This window comes from Marmota flaviventris, chromosome 1 (genome assembly GCF_047511675.1).
Source record: "Marmota flaviventris isolate mMarFla1 chromosome 1, mMarFla1.hap1, whole genome shotgun sequence".
In the NCBI taxonomy this organism is placed as follows: domain Eukaryota; kingdom Metazoa; phylum Chordata; class Mammalia; order Rodentia; family Sciuridae; genus Marmota; species Marmota flaviventris.
In genome coordinates this window covers 116,323,408-116,343,446 of record NC_092498.1, presented here as the reverse complement: position 1 = coordinate 116,343,446, position 20,039 = coordinate 116,323,408, and the positions used below count along the sequence as shown (strand labels likewise).

At 52.1% G+C, this 20,039-nt stretch overlaps 1 protein-coding gene across 1 annotated transcript in view; it reads left to right on the top strand.

Annotated features, from left to right (window-relative positions):
* Window positions 1-20,039, top strand: part of Myo18b (myosin XVIIIB) — a 201,599-nt gene that overhangs the window by 137,382 nt on the left and 44,178 nt on the right. Inside the window, exons 34-38 of the mRNA XM_027955886.2 lie at window positions 28-141; window positions 1,434-1,550; window positions 4,197-4,280; window positions 5,213-5,350; window positions 7,712-7,897. Coding sequence (XP_027811687.2) covers window positions 28-141; window positions 1,434-1,550; window positions 4,197-4,280; window positions 5,213-5,350; window positions 7,712-7,897 — 639 coding nt within the window. The remainder of the gene's footprint in view (window positions 1-27; window positions 142-1,433; window positions 1,551-4,196; window positions 4,281-5,212; window positions 5,351-7,711; window positions 7,898-20,039) is intronic.

Genomic DNA, 20,039 nt, shown 5'->3' with positions numbered 1-20,039 from the left:
CTCTCCCCCTCCCCCCGCCTGGTGCAGCTGGAGCAGAGTGAGGCCAAGTGCGAGGACGCCCTGAAGACCCAGAAGGCGCTGACCACGGACCTGGAGAACATGCACAGCGAGCTAGAGAACATGACCCGGAGCAAGAGCCTGGTACTGTCCCCCCTCAGCCCGAGACCATAGGAGGGGCAGGGGCACCTAGAGTGGACCTATTGGGTGTCACCTGGGAGGGACGGGCATTCATTGTAGGCCTACTGGGTGCTCAGCTCTGTAAGAGGGGCAGGGGCACTTAGTGTGGACCTACAAGGTGCTCGGCACTTTGACTGCAGGCATCCTACTGTGCACAGAGACTCATTACGGCTAAGGGCATCTAGAGGGTCAACTGTGCGCTCTACCTGCAAAGGTGCGCAGGGAAACACGTGGGCCTACTGTGTGCTCATACTGTGACGGTGCATCCAATATGAGCCTGTGGTTCGCTCAGCACCCCGAGTGCGAGCTTTTATCATGAGCCCATGGGGTGCTCAGCACTGTGGGTGGTTCTCAGGCATCTGCTGCAGTCCTACTGTGTGCTTGCCACCATGAGAGAACTCGGTCCTTATGGTGTGCTATTTCATGTGTTCCCCAATAAAGGAGAGACCAGGACATCTTTTTACTACTGTGAAGAGAGCCATTTATTGTGCACCTACTGTGTGCTCACCACTGAATGGGGAGAAGTGAGCACACACTGTGGGTCTAGTCTGCTGGGATGGGGTGTGCTTTTCCACATCCCTGTCTGCACAGGATGTGAAGGGTTCATTTAAATTTATATTCGGGGTGTAAAAGCCTCGTGTTTGTGCAGAGCTGGGGATTTATAGGCAGAAGCTTATCTCTTGGTCCTGTTGGCTCTTTCACCCTATATATATATAAGTTTTTTTGCACTAAATTAAGAAGAACTTGCCCACAAACACATGTACGTACACACAGGGATGTGCTTACACACACTCACAGTCACTAGACACACATCTCAAATCAATGCCCCCACGGGTAAAATACACAATCACACCTGTCCATCTACCTAATAGGCATTTATTGAGCACCTAGTATGTACATGAGGCCTGGTGCTTAGTGCTGGAGATGCACCTGTGAACAGACCCAAGTCCCTGTCTTGAGGGAGATCACAGGTGGCACTTACACACACGGGCAATCGCATGGAAATGTGCCTGTGTGGATTCTGGGGAAGGGGCTGTCACAGGCCTCAGTCTATTTATGACGCAGGCTGCACACTGGCCTGAACGCCCAGTGTGTGTGCACCCACACACACACACCCACACACACCCGCACACACGCACAGAGTGGCAGCACCAAGCATTGGCACCCACTGTCAAGGGAGTGACCCTCACGCGCACCACGGGCAGGCACCCTCTGCCCTCCAGCTCTGCCCCCCTCACCGCCCCGCTGCCCCTCAGGTGGACGAGCAGCTGCACCGGCTGCAGTTCGAGAAGGCAGGCCTCCTGAAGCGCATCGACGAGGACCAGGACGACCTGAACGCGCTTGTGCAGAAGCACAAGGACCTCATTGCTCAGGTGCCAGGGCTCCGTGGGCAGGGCGGGGCAGGACACGGTGATGGGGGGCCACTTCCTGGTCCTAGGATCTTGCAGGACAGAGAGGATCTGTAAGTGCCCTGTGCCCTTTGGGAGGAGGATGTCCCCTCTGTGCAGTGCATGCACCCCTGGAGGACCTGGCCCCAGGAGGAGTTCCGCTTGGTCACACATCTGCCCACTCCCCCACCCCTCTGTCCACCCATCCGTCATGCACCTGGCCACCCAGTATCCACCCATCTGCCCATTTTCCTGTCCACCCTGTTGTACTCACTGCTGTGACTAAAAGTCCCGACAGAACAATGTAGAGGAGGAAAGGTTTATTGAGGGCTCGTGGTTCAGAGGTCTCAGTCCAGAGACAGCAGGCTCCATTCCTCGGGCTCGAGGTGAGGCAGGACATCGTGGAGGGAGAGGGTGGCCGAGGAGAGCAGCGCACGTGGGGACCAGCAGGCAGAGAGACTCCACCCTCCAGATACCAAATACACACCCAAGAGTCACACCCCCAACGCCACCCCCTCCAGCCACCCCCCTCCTCCAGTTACCACTCGGCTACCCCATCAGGGGACTGGTTCCCTGGGTCAAGACTCCGCACCCAATCATGTCTCCTCTGGCCTTGCATTGGCTCACGTGAACTTTGGAGGCACGCCTCACATAACACCCCTTCTGTTATCCACCTACCCACCTGTCCCTCCATCTGCCCACCCAGTCACCCATCCATCCACCTGCCTGATCATCCCTCCATCCCTCCATCCGTCCATCCACCCTTCCCTCCATCCATCCATTCTTCCTCCCACTTACCCGTTCACCTACCTGTCTGGCTATCAGCTATTATCTGTCTCTCTGTCTCTCTGTCTGTCTGTCTGTCTATCTAATATTCACCGAGGACTGGTTCTGGATCAGGCACCGTGAGGCACACCATGTGTCGTTCCCAGTTTCGTGGCTGGACAGACTGTATCATATAATCACCCAGAGCCGAGGGGAGACTTTTAAACCAAGCAGAGAATCTAGAAAGGAAGTAAACATGGTTCTATGAATCCTGACCTAGGTGGGGATCAGGGGTCACCCTGGAGGTGGCACTTGGATAATGAGATTGGGATGGGACAGTGGGGTGTGAGCAATGTCCTAGGCAAAGGGCCTGTGGTGAGCATTTGAGGAGATGTAAGGAGGCCCGTGAGTTCTGGAATGTGGCCCAGGTAAGCTCCGCAGGCCAGGAGGGGAGGGCCAGTGAGGGTCTCAGAGGTGTGATGTTTGGGCTTTATTTGGGGGTGACGAAGATCATTGGCAAACATTTCAGGGGCAAGTGCAGTTGGAGAGAACCTGATAGGGTGTCACCCCAACTGTCAGCTCCACGGGGACAGGGCTGTGCTCTGCCTTGTCCAGCCCTGTATCCAGCCGAGCTCAGAACAGTGCCTGGCATGGAATAGGTTAAGTAAATAGCCACCACATGATTGAAAATGGGAGAGGCCACCGTGGCTTGTACCAGGCAAGTGGGGTGGCCAGGAGCACTGGACTCGGGAGCCACTCAGGAGACACAGCGGCAGCAGAGAGCAACACAGGAGCTTGGGGTGGAGGGGTGTGGGGAGGACTCCCCTGCAGATTCTGATCTGCGCAACTGAGGAGCAGCTCCTCCCACAGCAGGGGGCATCCTGCTCACAGTGTCCCTCCAGAGGAGAGCCAGGGAGAGCACCACCCAGGTTTTGCTCTAAGAAGCTCTCTGCTAAGCAGGAATAACACAGATACTCAGTGTGCACACCTGTCATCTCAGGGGCTCAGGAGGATCAGAGTTCAAAGCCAGCCTCAGCCACAGCGAGGCCCTAAGCAGCTCAGTGAGACCCTGTCTCTAAATAAATACAGAATAGGGCTGGGGACGTGGCTCAGGGGTCGAGGGCCTCTGAGTTCAATCCCTGGTACCAAAGAAGAAAGAAAAAAAGAGAGGGAGGGAGGGAGGGAGGGAGGGAGGAAGGAAGGAAGGAATCTCAGTGCTATCACCAAGAGTTTAACAACCACGACATCCTCTGTGTCGATGAATCACTCACTTTTGTCTAAAATGGAAGTTTATTTGTTCGATTTCAATAGTGGCTCCTGCACATTCCCACTACAGATCATCTAGATAAGAAACCTACATTATTTTCGTGGCAGTGAAGAGCTGTCTTAGCCTCAGGAATTCCTCTCCTTGGAGGTACACAGCTCAGTCACCGGCTGTCCTTTTAAAGGGTCTTTATTCTCCACCACCTCCTTTAACCTCCGAGGGCCCAAAGAGACGCTATCACCCCATCTCACAGATGGGGAGACTGAGGTGCAGAGGGGTTCCCTGGCTTGCCAAGGCCGTGTCCAGGTCCAGCTGCCCGTTACCCGGCCCTGTCCCTGGGGATCTGCTCCTCAGGCCGGGGCCAGCTCATTCCCGTCTGGGCTCCCCGGGGTGAATCATAAGGTCCCGGACAGTGGACCAAAGCTCAGGCTGAGACAACTGGAGGACTCGGGGAACGCTGAGATGAAGGGTGTGGGAGGATGTGAGAGGTGACTGTGGGGCAGTGACGATGGCGTGTCTGTGGGTGGGAGAAGGGATTCTCGGGGCTGGGTGCCCAGGAAGCCCCAGGGCCTCACGGCCACATTTTATTTGTGTCTCACCAGTCGGCTGCGGACATTGGTCAGATCCAAGAGCTACAGCAGGAGCTGGAGGAAGCCAAGAAGGAGAAGCACAACCTTCAGGAACAAGTGTGTGTCGGGAGCCGCCATGTTGGGCAGGAGGGCAGGGTCCCCGGGCTCCACCTCTGGGCCCCGCCCCTGGGCCAGCCACTCACTGATTCATGGACTGATTCCTTTCCTCACTCACTCCAGTTGTGGCCCAGTGACTTGAGAACAATCCAGGAGACAGACAGACAGACACATGCACACACTCATATCCCTTTTCCCAAGATGCCCCATACAATGAGGCGCATTCACCGGATATTCAGTACAGGATTCTGTCCTGCTGAGAAATGGCTCCACGGGGAAGGGGTTGGTCAGTGCAAGACAGGGTCACGGCCCATCGTGGTCCCTCCAGAGTCCCCTGCTCCCTGTCGTTACCTGGTGGGTTGCTCTCTCCATGAAATTTTCAAAGTCCTTCCAGAACCATTGCATGTGCCTGCTTAGAGTGACCGTCAGGGTGATCAGGTTTCAAGCAAATGTCCCTGGGCACTGAGTAGCAACAAGAATAACAAAAATTGTAGCTGCACTAGCCACCGGCTGGTACTCACTGAACGAATGCTCAGTCCTCACAGTAAAGACGAAGAGACTGAGGTTCAGAGAAGGGCACTGGATGGCGGGGGGTTCACCCAGCTGCAAAATGGCGGGGCCAGGGCTGAATCTTGCTGCTTGTGGACTAGTTTCACTCCCTTATTATGCCAGGGAAGGAAGCATAAGAAAGACTGAACAAAAGTCTTGTTTGGGTTCTGGAGTCACAGAAAGCATCTCCTCCCAGCACCTGACACCCAGGGGTGTCAACAGGGGTCATCTGATCGATCGGGACCCGGAGGTTCTAACTTGTAGTCATTCCCCGTGTGGCACTTGAGTAAAGAAGGAGGTGGGCCCTGGGGCTGGGACCTGCGCGTACCTGTGTCCTGGGACTTGGGGCCAACAGGTGACCAGTGGACCCCTCTGTGCCTCAGTTGCAGGTGGCGGAGATGCGCGTCCAGTACCTGGAGCAGTCCACCGTGGACCGCGCAATCGTCAGCAGGCAGGAGGCAGCCATCTGCGACCTGGAGAACAAGACGGAGTTTCAGAAAGTGCAGATTAAGAGACTTGAGGTACTGGTGACATGTCAGCAGGGCTCGGGCCTGAGCCACTGGGGCTTGGAGGGAGCCCAGCCACCCCACCCGCCCAGCTAGATGCTCAGGAGCCTCGGCTGGACAGACATGACAGATCCACCTCCTCTCCCCTCCCCTCCCTCTTCTTCTCTGTACATTCCCACCACCCACCTGGCCATCCACCCACCCATCTCCACCCATCATCACGGTCCGTCATCCACCTCCCGCCATTTTTATTTCCTCTGCTCGCTCTTCTCTTTTATTCAGACCCCAACTCCTCTGCTGCCCACCTTTCTATTCACTGATTCGATTCTTCCCATGCCCACCTGCCTGCTCATCCAGTTACCTGCCCAACACTCCCCCTGAACAGAAACTCATCTTGCACCCAAGGAGTGCTCGCTCCTGTGTTGGGTGCCCAGGGGATGGACATGGGGAGCCTAGAGCTCCGCAGGAGATGCCCAGGGTGACCTGTATTCCGGGGAGGAGGCTGTGAGGTTGAGAAAACAGGGATCTTTTCTAAAAAGGAAAGCTGGAGAATCAGGGAAACTTCCAGGAGGAGACGGCATTAATGCTGGACCTTGAAATGCAGGCAAAAACGTGATGGTCTGGGATGGGGTTCACTGATGACCTTCACATTGACCTTGAGCCCAGAGCTCAGGTGTTTGTTTGCCTTCTAGAGTAAAAGGGAGGGGAAGAAAAATTAGAAGCGGGGATGGGTAGATGGACCAGTGATGGAGATGAAGATAAAGAGACAAGGAAGAGAGAGATGGAAATGGGTGGGGAAATGAATGGCTCTGTAGGCCAAGGACACGGGACACTTACAGAGGACATCACCATTGTGAAAATACTCTCACTTCAGCCAGTCTGCTTGATGCAGCCCTGGGGGGGCAGGCAGAATAGGCCTTGTCCAATGAGGAAGAACAGGCCAGAAAGGGCAAGTGACCAGAGAGTCAGGAAGAGCATAGATTGACAGCTGACTTTCACCCCACCCTGGGCCGGCTCCCTGGGGTCGGACAGAGCATCCGTCTTCACAGAGCCCAGCTGCACTCCTCATCTGAAACATTTTCTCAACTCCCCTAGGGGAATCCAGGCTCTAATAAGGCTGCCGAGGGTGGAGACAGAGAGACATTTTTCTTGGCCTTGACCCTCAGTGGTTCTCCAAATGGCTCAAGGGATCCCTCAAGGCGCAATTGTCTCTGTGGATCATCATGAAACTTCGATGGGCTGTGTGTTACATGATGACCTGCACCATGTTGCACTGTTATCTGTTTTAAAATTCAAATACAGTCAAGTAAGAGCAAAAAAACCCAACACCCTGGTCCAGTGGTGTCCAAGCTCATCCCCATCCACCGCCATCATTATTTGAATTGAGCAGAACCCCAGGTCCCTACTGCAGAGAGACAGGGCGGACCCTGGGGACACATTTTGAGAACCACTGTTCCCCCGTACACCCCTTGCTGCTCTCTGAAATTGCTGCTAAACTCCCTTTGAAAGATGAAGAGGAGCTGGAGGGCGAAGCTCCCCTTCAGGCTGTTATTCAGTGTCTGCTCTGAAGCCTGTTTCCCCCCATCTGTGGCTCTGGAGAAGGGGCTCAGAGCTCTCAGCAGGGGCTTGAAATATTCATGCGGGGCCCTGCTTATGTCAACACGGTGTGTTTGCCCCTCAGGATTGATTGGTTCCAGGCTTGTTGGCCGCCTAATGAATTCGCAGAACAGCTTTTGGATTTGTTTTCTGCAGCACTCGTGATGCCCAAAGCACTGTTTTCTCTATTGTTTTATTTTGTCCCCAGAAATGTAAAAATATCCGTATTAGGGCTGAGGCTCATCAAAGACGACCCGATCAAAGGCGCTTGTTTTATAAATCCAGAATCCAAAACCCACAATGCAGAAGGGATTTGGACCCCCCAGGATAGTTCTCTCTTCAAAGCACCAGTCCACCTCCCAGAACTTAGGATGAAGGGGGGCTGCCGTAAACATCGACCCTTCTCAACCTTTCCAACCCTTGTCCAGCACACCCTCTGTGCCAGGCACTGGGCTAAGCCTTCTTCACTTTATGAGCTGGATCCCAGCAACACGGGGAAAATCATCATTATCTCTCAGAAAAGTTCAATAATCTGCCCAAGGTCACACAGCCAGGAAGAGGTAGCAGAGGGATTCAAACCCAGAGCATCAAGGGCATCAGTGTTTCACTGCCTCACAGAATAGCAGTTACCATTTTCAAAGGAGATTCCTCATTTTTGATTCAGAAATCGGGATTCTCCTGATGACTCTAGGCAAACACTGAGACTCAGTAAAGGATTCTGGTTCCTGAAGCCTCTTCCTCTAAGACCCGCACCTCTCCCTCTCTGCCCCTCCCTCCCAGGTCCTGGTGATCAGACTTCGGGACAGCCTGATCAAGATGGGCGAGGACCTGTCGCAGGCCCAGGCCTCCGAGTCCAAGCAGCGGGAGAGCAGCCAGTACTACCAGCGGCGCCTGGAGGAGCTGAAGGCAGACATGGAGGAGTTGGTGCAGCGGGAGGCGGAGGCCAGCAGGAGGTGCATGGAGCTGGTGAGTCGTGTCGCCACGCTGGCGACTGAGGGTTTGGGCTCCCGAGAGCCCTCCTTTGTTGGGACAGGGAAGGCCTTCCTCGTGGAGACCTAAGGGCTTGCCTCCTGGACCTTTGGGGCCCACTTGGAGAAACAGGAGGGGATGGGCTGCGGGACGACGCTGCCATTGGCTACAAACCACGGGGGCGTGGCCAAAGTGGACCAATGGCATTTGTGCTGCTGGAGGGCCCTGAAGCGCAGGCGCACTCAGACCAAAGCTTTCCGTGGCAGGGCGGCCTCGCGCGAAGGGGAGGGAACCCGCGTTTTCAATGTCTTTTGCTGTGTCTTAGCATCCTTTGTGTCTTGTACTCCTCCAACAACCCTGTGGGGTCAGAATCTCTACCCCCATTTTACAAATGCGGAAACTGAGGCTTCAAAGAGGGGAGATAATAGTCTCAGGCCTCATCTAGTAAATGTGAAGTTATTTCTGAGCTATTAACAGTAACAACAGATATAAAATATAAAAATAATGATAAAAGCCACCATGTATGAATCATTTGCTACATGCCGGGTGAAACATTCCTTGTCTGAATCCTATCAGAACTGTTAACGTAGGTGCCATTATGTTTTACGATACGAAGATGGGTAAACTGAGGCACAGGGACATCAACTTGCCAAATGGAAGCTCAGAGTGGCGTGTTCACTTGCCCAAGGTCACACGTGAACATAGATTTGAATCCAAGTCAGCCCAACTCTGTAGTGTATGATTTTAGCCACTAAGTCGTGCTTTGACCCCAGTGTGATCCAAAGAACATTTTAAGATTTGTTCTCTGCCAGATGGGATGGTTTCTGTGACACTCAGTGTGTTTTGTTTTAAGAACAGGAATCGGAGACCATCTGAGTGTCTGCTCTGTCTTTTCCCTTTGAGGACAGACATCTCTAAGCCACCTTATTTATGCTTCTTGTGATGGGCAGGGGAGGTGGGGAAGGAGTACCTGGCATCCCTTTGCCTAGCACCTCAGAGCCTTCACCAATACCACCTATGACCTCCTCAGTGTTGGTCCCAGAGGTCTCTAAGTGCCATCATTGTGGCAGGAACTAGTCCTTCTACAGCAAATGTGTTTCCTGGGTCACTGTCCCCCACAGCCAGTTGTCCCCTTCAGCTTACCCTTCACAAGCCAGCTGCCTGGCTTTTGTTGGCTTGGGGGTGGGGGCAGACAAGGTGCTGGACAGAGACTGAGTTCCCAGACACAGTGCAGGCCCCTGACTGGCAGGTCCTCCACCGCCCTGGCCCTGGGAGACAGAAAGGCTCTTTCCTCCAATTGACAGGGTAACTTCCTCATTAACAGTCCTGCTTCTGATGCAGCCAGTCCCCCTCCTGCAAGCTGTGGCTGGGAGGAGAGAACAGGCAGCCTTTCTCTTCTGATGTCTTCTTTAACTAGCCAGGCACGCAGGCAAGGCAGATCAAATAGTGGTTTTCTTTCCCTGTCCCTGGCGGTCTTTTTCTCTTTCTCCCCTCCCTTCCCCCATCCCTTTCGCTGTCCTCCTCATCCCTATTTTCTTCCTCTCCTCCCTGTCCCCATGTCTGGGAACATATTCAGATCTTCAAAACCCCTAAAATACTGAGATTCTGCAGATGTACCTCTCGCAGATGTTGCTGCTTGGTTCCAGATCATTGCAATAAATTCAATATTGCAATGAAGGCACATGAGCTTTTTGGTTTCTCAGTGCATCTAGGTTATGTTTATACTACATCATAGTAGATTAATACGCAGCCAGGTGTGGTGGTGCACGCCTGTAATCCCAGCGGCTTGGGAGGCTGAGGCAGGAGGATCTTGAGTTCAAATCCAGCCTCAGTAACTGGAAGGTGCTAAGCAACTCAGTGAGACCCTGTCTCTAAATAAAATACAAAATAGGGCTGGGGATGGGACTCAGTGGTTGAGTACCCCTGAGATCAATCCCTGCCCTGGTACCCACCCTAAAAAAATATAATAGCATTGTATCTAAAAAAAAGGTAGATGCCTTACTTAAAAATGCTTTATGACTAAAAAATGCTCATGATCATCTGTACAATGGACTATGCTCCATGCGGGGTGGACACCAACCTTCACTGTGAATAAGGCCGCCGCGGCACAGTGTAGTAAACCAAGCTGAGCCAATGGCACAGCCCCCACCTGTGATTCATAACAGAAGCAAAACAAACCTTAAGACACAAAGCGTTTGCACGTAGAACTGCTTCTTTCTCCGCTTTCTGATTGTAAGACTCTGGGTAAGCTGATGGAGGCTGGCTTCTCTATTTCTGTGCACCTGTGGTCAGGGGTTACGTTAGGTTCCCCTGAGTGTCCTAAGAGATGACCACAAACTGGCATAAAGTGACAGATGTACATTCTTGCGTAGTTCTGGAAGCCACAGTCTGAAACTGCGTGTTGGCGGGCGCTACCCTCACTCCACAGGCTCCAGAGGGGACTGTGCCTTGCCCTCCCCGGGTTCTCTCAGCTCTAGGTAGCACGGCCCCACTCTCTGCCTCCACGTGACCTTCCCCTCTGAGTACATGAGTCTCAAATATCCTTCCACCATGTTCTTATAAGGGCAGCTGTAAATGGATTTAGGGTGCAACCTAAATTGAGGTTGCTCTCGTCTGGAGGTCCTTACTGGAATGATAGCTACAAAACAGCCCTTTTTGGAATAAACGCATATTCACAGATCCTGGGTGGACATATCTCATGGGAGATCGCCCTTGAACTTGCTCCAGGAGAGGAAGGTGTGCACTGCTGGTACCCTAAAGGCACTAGCACATGCTGTGGTTTCCCTGATGTGCTGGGGGAGAACAGGGATCAAAGGGACGATGTTATGCTAGCAGCCTCTTCCTGACGGTGGATGTCACCAACTCACCAACCTATTTGCCTATTTCCTTTAGGATCTGGGAAATTACGGCTGGGAGGAAAGAAGGTCCTGCTTGCTTGTCTCGTTAGTGAGTCCATTCCACCTGTGTCTATTGGGCACCAATTATGGGCGTGGCCTAGGGATAGGCACTGGAATAGGGGTGGGAATCCTAAGGTGCTTGCTGTGTAGACATGCGCGGAATACGGACAGGCAAGGTTTGGTGGAAGTTAAATGCCCGATGTCATTTGAAGACCATTCTTGTCGCCAAGGCCTCCCCCAGAGATTCTTGGGAGTGCAGCCCCATCCATTCAGGTTCACGTGCACGTCCACGCCACCCACTGACCTTCCCCTGTCCTCAGCAGCTTCTGGGTGCCACATAGACTCTTACAAACCTCACCAAAACCCAGCTGGGAAGTCAGAGTTCTGGTTCTTTCCTTCATGCATATGAAGCCCTAATTTTTACTATGGGTCAAGCCCTGTAGTAGATGTTGGGGACCCCACAAGGAGCAGCCTGTGTGGGGATGATATGGAACTCCACGGGAAGATCAAATCCAGGCCATTGCTAGTGAACCTCATACCAATAAGAGCTTTCTCTGTAATGGGAACTCGGCTTTCGCAGGCAGAACTGGAAGCTGTGCACTGTGATTTGGGAAATTCTTGGAAAACCAGCTGGTGCAGAATCTCTCCCCCATGCCCACCGTCACCACCCCAAATCCATTCCTTTTTTTTTTTTTTCTTTTCTTTTTTTTGAGCGAAGTACTGAGGATTGAACTCAGGGGCCCTCGACCACTGAGCCTCATCCTCAGCCCTATTTTGTATTTTATTTAGAGACAGGGCCTCACTGAGTTGCTTAGGTCCTCAGTGTTGCAGAGGCTGGCTTAGAACTCACCATCCTCCTGCCTCAGCGTCCTCAGCTGCTGGGATTATAGGCATGCACCACCACACCCTGTTCAGATCCATTTCTTCGGGTAAAGGGTTATCTTCTCTGCCTCCTCCTCCTTCTTTTTTTAATTCAAGTCTCCCCGGAAGGGGCGAAGACATCTCCTAACTGTGCAGCCCAGATACACGTTGATTCACTCCCTCAACAAACACTCATTGGGTTGCTCCTGCCCAGGCCCTTGGCGCACACTGTCTTTGACATTTTACATCAACTGTAGAAGGTAGAGAAGGAACCGAGGGCAGTGTAAAGTCACCCAGGGCTGCAAGGTCAGGGTGGCAAACCTGGGATCAGCCTCCCTGGGTGTCCATCACTAAACTGTCACCGTGCCCCCCACATTGGCCTTTCAACCCAGTCCTGCTGAAAAATGACTCTGCTGTGGGAGACCAAAAAGGGATCTGGGCCTCTGGGCCCTGGTGAGACCCAAGGAGGAAGTTGATGGATCTCCTGTCCACATCCTTTCCGCCTGTCCCCAGCCTGTGCCATTTGTCACTGTTGGTGTTGGCTTAAAGGGCGGTGCGTTGTGTCCTGTGGATGATGGATGCCCCGGGCCCGCTCACCGGCTCCTCCAGATCAGCATCAATTACCCCACCGATGGAACCTGGCTCCCCAGAAAAAAAAAAAAAAGAAAGAAAAATGAGGTTCTGCCATTAATTTTAGTAAATGTACTATTCCTGGCGACTCCAGGAGCCATTACAGAGGAAGGAATATTCTGACTCTAAATCACTCAAGTCTCTTTGTCACTGGGGAGGAGACGGCTCCTCCGTGTTGTCTCCAGCAGTGAGGAGCTCAGGGCAGCTGGCTGGGCCCCAGGACGGGGCGGGCAAGGGTGCGTCCAGGGGAGGAGGAGGCTGGCGCAGGTGGGAGGCCCGGAGGCCGCGAGGAGGAGGCTGCACCTGTGGGTCCCCGTCTTGCTGGTTCTTTCCACTTTCCCTGGAGCCGCTCACAAGTCCCCAGACAGGAGAGCTGATTTTACCCTGCCTAGGTGTCTTTCCCATCTGTCCCCTCCTGGCGTCCTGTCTACCTGGGCAGCTTCCCTTCTGATCTGGGCTTCCACGGTGACTTCTTAAGAGTCTCCCCGCTCTTCCTCCACGCTTGCTCCTCCCCGCAGAAGAACTTTCCAGAAGGAATCCATTTTACTGTGTTATTCCTTTGCTAAGAAATTTCCATAGGCGCCCTGTTGCCTTTACAACAAAGCCCAGGCTCCTTCCTGTGGCCTACAGAGCTACTGAAATTCAGTCTCTAGACTTTTCTACCCGTTGGTTCCCGCCTTGCACCGCCCTGCAAGTTGTGCGCATGCGTGAGGGCACCACGGGGACCCAACGCCCTGTGTTCCCGGGCCTCGTTCCCTGCAGCCGTTGCCTGCCGCCTCCACCCTCCAGGCCCAGATCAGGGGTCGGTGAGCCCCTCCTGGTGTTCCTGCGCCCCCACCCCACCCTCGGGGCCTCACCCGTTCATTACCACTCCTGCCGCCTTGTCCTCCCCCACGGCTCCTGGGGAAGGGATGGGGTTTCAACTCAAAAAATACATCTCCAGGACAGGACCTGTCAGACCGCAAACGTGGGTTTGCATCCTCCTGCGTGTCTGGGCCTGCGCCTGATCTTATGGGAGATGCAGACCGGGACGGGACCGGAGCCGTGCCCTTGAAGAGGAGGACATGGTGCACATGTCCCTAAAATAACTGATATCAGGAGCAAGTAGTCAAGTCCAACCGAGAGGCCTGGGCAGGACTGCACAGAGCATGTATCATTGGAGTTTCTTTCTTTCTTTCTTTTGAAAGCACCGTGATAAATTTGTTCTGATGATAATCAAACTAAATAGATTTATCAGAATTCCTGTGTTTAGAGGATACACCCTGTAACAGAAGCTCAAGTCCATTTTTGTTTCAGCTCTACCTGAAATAAATTTGTTAGGCTTTTAAACTTTTAATAACAAGCTTTCGGGGTGGGAGGGGAGAGTCCAATCGTCTTGCCAGGGGGAAGAATTTTCTTTTTGTTCTCTCAAAAGGAAATAATGTTACAAACTCATTGTCATATGGCATATGGAGAGATAATCATAGATTATGCAAATATTTTTTAAAGGGGTATTTTACAGGTATGTCGGGCCCCTTAAATGATGAAGCTAATGTAGCTTAGGGGGAGCAGTTCTTGAATCATGTTCTTCATTGTCACCTGCCATGGATTGAGTGTGTGCCCCAAAGTTGATGTGCTGGAAACTTCCCCAATTCAACAGTGTTGGGAGGTGACTAGTTCCAGAATGGATTTGTGTCATTATCATTAAAGTCAGGCAGTCATTGCCAGAATGGGTTGCCAAAATACAAGTGAATATATTCCCTCTCGTTTTCTCACTCTCTTGCCCTTCTGCCTTCCACCATGGAGTGATGCAGCCTCTGTGGATGCTGGCCCCGTGATCTCAGTCAGACATCTCAACTTCTTAGAACAGGAACCACGTAAATTTCTGTACATTATGAAGTACCCAGTCTCAGGGATTTTGCTTATAGCAGCAGAAAACTAAGACACCTCATGCTGACCTCTGGAAGTGTGTAGTGAATATCTGCTGTGTACTAGGCTGGCTGCTCTAGGATAGATTCACATCTTCAGAAAGTCAGGGATAAACTGAATGTAGGGCTACAGACACAGATTCTTCACCCCACCCTTCCTTTCCTCTCTTCCTTCTTTCTCATCGAAGGTTCTTCACCTCCTGCAAATTACTAATCACCTTCCTCCTCTCTGCCCTGCCCCCCCTTCCTTGCTTCACGTTCTAATTTTACAATTTTACTTGTCTTGGGGAAGGTGGGTTTTGGTCTCCTAGGCCTGTTATAACAAATCACCAAAACCAGAAGTCTTAAAACAAGAGAGGTTGGTCATACCCCAGTTGGGGGGACTGGAAGTCTGAAACCAAGGTGTCCTCAGGGCCACGCCCCCTATGAAGGCTCTAAGGGAGACTCCTCCCTTCTCTCCCAACTCCTAGTGGCTCCACGCTGCTTGGCTGGTGGCTGCATCTCTCCCGGCAGAGACGGGAGAGATGTCCTAATATGTCCTTCTCCCCCACTCTGTGTCCCTGAGCGTCCCTCCTCTTTTTGTGAGGCCTCCAGTCATTGGATTCAGGTCCCACCCTAAGCCCTGTATGGCCTCATCTTAACTGATGGCTCCTGTTTCCAGAAATGTCCCGTTCTGTGGTTCCCAGGGAATATGGATTTTATGGGGACCCTACTGAACCCACTATGGGATAGTAGGAAAAACATTGAGCTTGGAGCCTGAGACCTCAGATAGCGGCCCTCGTATTGGAGAACGTCGGTTTCCCCACCTGTAAAGCACAGGGCGCCACACAGCTGTCTTGTTGCATGTCTGTGGAGACTGAATGAACTCGTTCTCTGTGACCTTTTCCTTCCACCCAGACTTGATGGTAAGGGCACCCGCTCCACTCGCACACCCCACACGGTGCGCGTGGAGCTGACAGTGATGATGACAACAAGTGGTGGCATTTGTTTACCACTTACTGTATGCCGGGCAAGGAGCTAAGTATTTTACATGATTCTCATCCTTGGAGGTGATTATCCCTATTTTACCAATGAGATGACTAAAAGCCAGAAGGCCAAGCAGCATCTCCACAGTTGCATTCCCACTGAGTGTCAGAGTCAGAATTTGAACCCAGGTCTGACCTACTCAAATCTCGCTGACTCAGACATTTTAGGCATATGATCTTTACTCACTCAAGTACTTTAAAAAACTAACCATACAATTGATATCACTTGATTCTGCAACCTAGATTTTCTTGGCCTTGGCATTATTGATGTTTGGGATCAGATAATTCTCTGTTGTTGGACACTCTTCTGGGCACACTGAGATATTTATCAGCATCCCTGTCTCCTAGATGCAGATAGCTCTTCTGCCCCGGTCATCCACATCCAAAATGTCTCCAAATGGCAAAAGTCCCAAGGGGCAAAATCACCTCCTGCTAAGAACCACTGGCCTCTAATCCTCCTAGGAACTCTTAAGGCACAGCTATGGTATTGCCCGTTTCACAGATGATTAAACTGAGGCTCAGGGAGGGGAAGCAGTGAATCCAGGGTCACCCGACAGTCAGCGAGGGGGCTGAAAGTCCACCCCGACATACACAGAGCAATGACAGCAGCATTCCTAGCAAAGCCCAGCCCAGCCTTCCTGAGACCCAGGACGACTTCACAGCGGAATCTCATTCTGGGTGGAATTGAAGGCCTCTCTGCAGGCTGTGTACTTTTAATAATGTTTAAATAAAACATGGGAGCACGGGTGTGATCTCCTTGCCGAGCGTGGCTTGTCAGCCGCCCAGGCAAACTCATAAATAGTTAATAGACAACCACTTACGGCTCTCCTTCTGTTAAACCCGGCATCAATTATATATGGCCCATGAATTATTTATTTGCTGTTACTTTGGGGTATATTTTCCACCTTTAAAGGGGGAAAAATGAAAAAAAATGTGAGATCTGAATCAGACAAGGGGATAGTTCCGAGGGATCTCAGCCCCGCTCTATAGTGCTTGATTTCCTTTGAAAGAAAAATAGAACCCATCAGTGGGTTCAAAAGGTGAATGTGGACTGGAGAGGACCCCACCAGGCCACCGGAAAACAGTGGGGGCAGAGCTATGCTGGTGCATTCTCAGCAACAGGCTCTCCAGAGCATGAGGACTCCTGGCTCCCGGTGTTTGCCGATGCCTGTGGTGTAAATCCCTCCCCCCACACTAGGGTGGATCTCAGGCTAACCTAGATGACGTCACTGGATGCAAAGGCAGGAAGGCAGGTGCAGTGGCTCACCCATATAGACCGTTCCCGCCGTAAGGATAAAATTCACACGGTGAACTCCAAAAACATACGCAACAGTCAAATGCTGGTAAAATGATCAGGAAGCATGAGTACAGCGCTTTTTTTTAAAATACGGTTTGTGCAATGGTCATTTTCTGTCATTTAATCTTTGATAATAGCTGTGTTTAACAACAAGCTTGCAAAATTCTTGAAAGTTGAATAATGAGCTCTCTCTGCTTCTATGACCTCCTCCAGCTTAGTGCTGGCTTGGAGTCTCCCTGGGGCAGGGTCCCCATGACCTCGTTCAGAGGCCACTGGTGGAGTGGACGGAGAGAAAGTTCAGGTTCTGGAATCAAGTCTCTTTGTTCATTGTCTTTTTTTTTTTTTAATATCTTTTATTTTTTTTATGTGGTGCTGAGGGAATCCCAAGCCAGATTCTGTTTGTTCTTTCAATTTGTTTAAGTTTTTTTGTTTTTTTTATTTTTATTTTAATTTTTTATTTTTGCACCTAAAGACCTACGCATGCTTCTTCCCACCCTGGATGGGCACCCAGCCCCCTCCCACGACTAGCCCCAGGACACTCCCCCACCCAGAGTCCCGGAGTTCATTTCCCAACGTGCTCTCGGTGGATGTTTCCCTCCTGCTAACGACCATGAACTTGAGCACACAGAGATGAATGATATTGTCTGGGAAGTGAAGTATTTAAAAAGTCATTCCATATGGAGGGCATTTGGGGCCACAAGCTGGGTGTAAATAACACATCTTATGACTCTCCTGACACGAAGATAGCTCTCCTCATTACCGGCCCGTTATCTCAGTGTGATCCAACGTGGCCCCCACGTTGGTAAACTTGGTGCTCACAGGCTATTCTAGCTCCCCAACCTTGACGGCCTCCCGCGTGCTCCAGGGCTGGCCAGGGAGCCCCTGGGTATTCACATCACCCCACTTCCTCCAGGCCCCATGGTCTCTGCATTGCCGGCCTGACCCCCCGAAAGGTTTCTGTGCCAAGACACTTGGTCCTAGGAGGGGCTCAGGACCCGGTGCTGCCAGCCCTGAGCGTGTTTCTGAATCTGAATCCCCCCACCCCATCTTCATCCCGGTGAACCTGCTCGTCTCAATTCAAGAGGTGTCACCGCCTAATGAAACAGGTCTCTCTGCGTCTGCCTCCGAGATGAGCTATCCCGATAATAAAAATCTATTACCGACAGCCTACCTAGGGTAATTGGGTCTATTACTTCTCCTCTGGTGGTTTTGTTTCTGCATTGGAAACAGCCACTTGAGCAATTAATCAGAATTTAAAGTTGCTAATACCAATTACAAATAATGCGGCAAGTCCCAAGACGGCAAACACGGGAGCAGATACTCATCGCGTCCCCAGGGACAGCATGCATTGAACTTTTGTCACTTCAGACTGGCTGGAAATTAGAGCGACTTAACTCCACAATGTTAATTACTAAAATAAAAGAAAGGAGGGCGGGAACCATTGATTGGGTTCTGCAGGTGTACTTTAGATTATTCAAGTACAGCCGATTCAGATTGTTCCCACGCGTCGATGCTCCGCTTAGTCGCCCGTCAGGGAGGCCCGGGAAGGAGGTCCAGGCTCACGGCTCGGCATCTGGAGAAGATGGTGGTCCAGGGGAAGGGTAGACTCGGGGTCTTGCAAACTGTGATTCAGTTTCAAAGGTCATTCCTCTCCTCTGGGTGCTGTGTGGTTTGGCTGAGCGTAAATGAGGAGGAGGCGGAAGGGGACCTCAGAACTGAGGACAGACCAACCCATGGGAAAGCGACATGGCCTCACCAAGGGTGGTGTGGAATTGGAAGTGCATGGGAAAGATGGCAAATGTGTCCACACTGTGACTCTTTTTGTCCTTAAGTGATCAAGAATTAAAAATGGCTTCTACTGAAGGGAATCCACTGGTTCATGTCATGAATGAGCCTGTGGCCCCTGGTGGCCCCTGGTGGCCTTCTCAATGGGACTGTTGTGATGTCAACAGGCTGAATCCCGTGTGCCGGGGTCAACTTGTCCCAGCTCTTCCGGGCTGGTGTGCCCGATTCTTGCCTGCTCTGTGCAGTGACATCACGTTGCCCATTGACGTCAGCCGATGTGGGATCGTATCACGTGGACATTGGCACATGGCCCCCTACCGACCCCACAGAGCCAGCATCCGACAGTTGCCAGCCCATCACAGGAGGTGGGCTGTCTCTTCAGTGGGGTGGACCAGAGAAAGGGAAAGGAGGACAGGGGGCCCCACCCCTCACTGCTCCTGAAGGGAAAGTGTCACCTAGTAGAAGCAGCTGCCCTTGACTGGGACCTGACCACTCCTGCTGTCCCTCACTGCATGACTGTGGGCACGCCCCGTCCCTGCTGGACTCACCTCTATCTGTGCATTGGACCAGGTGACCTCCGACGTTCTTCCTGTTGAGACCCTGGACCAGGCCAGAGCTAGCAGTCATGGTGCTGAGAGCTTGGGTTGCGTCTCAGAGGGTGACAGCCACGGAGCAAGCCCACCCCTGCACCCGGAGACCTAGGCGCAGAGGCACAGAATTACAGACTTGATGGGTCCATGTCTCTTTCCCACCTCCGAGGCTCTCTCAGCTCAGACTGGTTGGGACCCCCTCTGGGCATGCAGCTGTGGGCTGGGAGGTCCTCACCTCCAGGGGTCACCACGGCCCTCTAGATCCTTCCAGGCCATTCCAGGTCCATTCTCCACCCCTCAGCTGGACTGCAGACGTGTCCCCTTCAACCCAGAGAGATGGTTCAGAGGGCCAGCGGACATCCCCTCCCCTGTCCCGGAAGGTAGTGAGGAATCATCCAGAAATCACCAAGTTGTGATTGGTTGAGTTTTGGGGGTTTTTTTGTGTTTGTTTTTTTTAGACGTGACCATTCATTCATTCATTCCTAGGTTTTATTTTATTGTTAACTGGCATGATAAGTGCACATGTCTATAGGGTACAGTTTGATGATTGGATACACAGACACTGTGGAGTGACCGAATCAGGTTAATTAGAATAGCCAGCCCTTCAGGTATTTGGCATTTCTTTGTGCTGAGAATATTTTAAATCTTCTGTTTTCATTATTTTGAAATATACTATGTGCTAGTGCTGGCCATCCCGCCTTGCAGCAGGACAGCAGGGATTATCTTCTACCTATCTATAACGGCACAGCTGTCGACCATCGCCTGTCCCCTCCCTGGTGTCCCTGGGGGGTACAATGATGAGCACAGTTGTCCTCCAGAGCCTCCTCCATATCCGTAGCTGGTGCAGGTCTCCGCTAATTAGAAGCAGACCTCCCACAGGTCTCCCCTGCTCTCCCGCATGGCCCCTGAAGCCTCACCACAAACTGCTGGGTCCCATGTCAGATCTGCCCGGCCTCCTATTTTCTGTGTGTTTTTGAATAAAGTTTTATTGGAAAAAGGCTGCAGCCATTTACACGTTTCTCACGGCTGCTTTCACAAGGAAGTGACACAAGTGAGTGTTAAGACAGAGGCTGGTGGCCCACAAAGTCCATCCCGTGAGGGAAAAACAGTTCACGTAGCTTCCTCTGGAGCCCAGCTGAGCCACGGA